This window comes from Myotis davidii, unplaced genomic scaffold (assembly GCF_000327345.1).
Source record: "Myotis davidii unplaced genomic scaffold, ASM32734v1 scaffold339, whole genome shotgun sequence".
NCBI lineage: Eukaryota > Metazoa > Chordata > Mammalia > Chiroptera > Vespertilionidae > Myotis > Myotis davidii.
Genome location: NW_006290778.1, coordinates 983,847 through 986,808, shown reverse-complemented (window position 1 = coordinate 986,808; position 2,962 = coordinate 983,847). Strand labels below are relative to the sequence as shown.

The 2,962-nt window shown below is 46.8% G+C and overlaps 1 protein-coding gene across 2 annotated transcripts in view; it reads right to left on the bottom strand.

Moving 5' to 3' along the window:
* Positions 1–2,948, bottom strand: part of ST3GAL5 (ST3 beta-galactoside alpha-2,3-sialyltransferase 5) — a 43,237-nt gene extending 40,289 nt beyond the window's left edge. Inside the window, exon 1 of one of the 2 annotated variants that reach the window (XM_015564086.1) lies at positions 2,607–2,948. In XM_015564086.1, coding sequence (XP_015419572.1) covers positions 2,607–2,629 — 23 coding nt within the window. In that variant the 5' untranslated portion in view covers positions 2,630–2,948. The remainder of the gene's footprint in view (positions 1–2,606) is intronic. The other variant, XM_006763990.2, reaches the window with a different exon arrangement.
* Between the last annotated feature and the right edge of the window lie 14 nt (positions 2,949–2,962).

The following is a 2,962-nucleotide window of genomic DNA, read 5'->3' as shown; positions in this document are numbered from 1 at the left end:
ATAAGCAAAAAGCCTGCCCTAGCCACCAAGTCCTGGATGACTAAGGATTCTATTACTGAAAATGATAAGCCAAGAGGAGTGTATTGGCGGCCTTGATAAAGTACCACACTGTTCTCCTCCCTTGCTGCTGCCCTCTAAATAGGAAATGAGAACAAGATGTGAAAGCAGAATGGAGGGGAAGAACAGATAGAAGAGAATCAAAAAGCAGGATCCACACAGGCAGATGCTGAGGAGAGAGGGAGGCCAGGGAAGAAGGAAAGCTATACTAGTAATAGAAAAACTGCTCCAGCTCTAAATGTGACACATATAAGCCTTAATTATGAAAATAACGCCTAATCTTAAAAAAAAAAAAGCCTTCACATTCAACAGACAGAACTACTATTTCATCCAAGTAGACTTTTAAAATTTGTTTTCATCAATTTTCCTTCTTTGAATGAATTGAATCATAACATACAATACTTAACTACTATGATTCCAGATATTAAAAACTTAAAGGGAAATTCACGGGTATAGGACTTGATGAACCATTCAATCACTTAATCCTGGCTATTTTTCCATGGCATGTAAGGAGAGAACAAAAATGTCTTGTATGGCCTCAAAAGACAAAACAAGAAATGGGCTTTTTCTTTCGGACAGAGATTTTCAACTTTTTTCATCTCACGGCACACACAAATTACTAAAATTCTGTGGCACAAGCAAAAATATATTTTTTGTCAATCTGACCCAAAATCGTAAGTATAATTTTCATTCACACCAGATGGCTATTACTGTGTTGGCTGGTGTACTTTTTTATTTGTCAATCTAAGGGAAAAGAGGTCAGAGTCCCTGACTAGTCAGGAATTGCATGTTTTAAAAAGTAGAAATTCAGAGGAGCAGGGAAGGCAGGTCAGAGAAGCAGGAACAAAGTATAGAAAGTACAACGTTATAAAAACTAAAGGAAAAGAGGTTCCCAGCAGCCTTTGCAGTAAGAGGCAAGGGAGCTGAGACAGAGAAAAGCAGTTTGGCCAGGAAATTCTTCCCTTGAAGACGGGGACTCTTGGAGCTCAAGGGTTCCCACAGCTCAGCCTGTGCTGCTGCCTGACCCAGGGGAGACTGGGGCCTAGAAGTGACTGCACTTGCCAAGAACATACAGGGTTCAGACAGGTAGGAACTGATGCGATTCCTAATCCAAATCCGGCCTCAGGCATCTTGGTGAAAGGTGGCGGTGAAAAGGAATGTTGCGCTCATCATCTACTAGTGAGGAACTACCAATGTAGTTACTCAAAAATTGGAATAAAATAGCTTTATCTGTAGCTGTCAAAGCTGAATACGCATCCACCCATCCACCCATCCATACGGGAGGCCCATAAAGACATGAAGACTGAAAGGGCAGCCAGGTAGTTCACACCCTCTTTCGTTGTCCATTCACTTCCCAAGAGCCAATCTGCTGGATGAATGTCCCTTATTGCCGACAAACAGCCCAGCAAGGAAAGCAGGGAAGAACTGGATGGAGGCAAATCAAAGAACAAAGGGTAATTTGTGTGTGCCGTGAGATGAAAAAAGTTGAAAATCTCTGTCCGAAAGGGTTTGTTCTTACTCTGCCTTGAAAACATCCTTAAAATTCAATACCAATCTATTTTGGTAACAAGGGACAATTTGGTAGTTTGTGGCAAAATTCCAGGCATTTTCAAAAGAAAGTCATAAATGTGTTATTTTTTTAGAATTTATGCCTGTCAGCCTCTCTTTCTCTCTTCCATAAACCCCTTCATGCCTTCTCATCTCACCCACTTCTTTTCTTGCCTAGAGGAAGAAACGCTCCCAACTATGAGCATGGCTCACTCCATCTCACAGGCTCAGCAGCGCTCACGGAATGAACAGACATGTAAAAAAGACCCAGGCATCTGGCTACAGTGCTCTCCTAGCTCACCGCAGCCTGGCTGCCCAAGTACGCATCGCTGGGGATTTCGGTGATCCCCAGCTCTACCCGGAGAGATGTGAAAAAAGCCTTCTTCAAAGCTGTCAACTTGCAGGATTATGCAAGTCAAACCACAACCCTCGTTGAGTCAGTGCCCTTCGCTCAACAGACAAGGATTCCCCTTCCACAGTTTCAGGACAGGCATCCTTCAGTGGAAGAGGAACGAACAGCAGCCACAAGCTCAGAGAGCAGATCAGTCTACTTCCTCTTTATATCCCAGCACTCAGCACCGCGCTCGGCACGAAGAGCAGGCAACCCACAGGTGCCAGAGAAAGCACGCCTGCGAAACCATTTTCTCTTTTAAACAAAAGAGCAGAGGTCACATAGCACGTGAATGAAGACACGAGGTCACATGGCACATGAATGAAGACACGAGGACAGAAAATCAGTCTTTCAAATCGGCTAGTGATACTGCAGCACCTTCCTCACTCCTAACACACATTTTGAGGTCGGAACCATGGAACCACGGACCTGGAAGTGACCTCGACCACGAGCAGGTCAAGCCTCCCAGTACAGACCGGGAGACTGAGCCCCGCAGGGACACAGATGTCGGCCAAGGTCACCCAGCTGGTGTGGGCTGGCGGTGGAACCCCGCCCTTCCCTATTCGCCCAGCTCCTCAAAGATGCTCTCCGAAAACCTGGCGTTACTTACACACTTAAAGGCGCATAATACATGCACACCCAGGTCAAGTCACCGCTTACAGTTCAGAAGCAGCCAAAGATCACCAAAACATGTCTCTCCCGCAGGGCTGGGCGCCGAGTGGGGGCAGGAAAGGTCACCGGCGAGTTTCTACCCGCAGACATCACACAGGACGCCTTCCCGGTAGGTGCCAAGGGTCGTTTCTCCGGGGCGACGAATCACCTCGTAAAAAGGGTCCCCCAAACCCGCTCCCGGGAAACGAGTTAACTCGGCTCTGCTGGCTGGGAAGCTGCCAGGAATGAATTAAACGCCGAGCCGCTGCAGAACGCTGGGGGAGAGGGCGACCGCGGCTGGACTCCACACCCCCG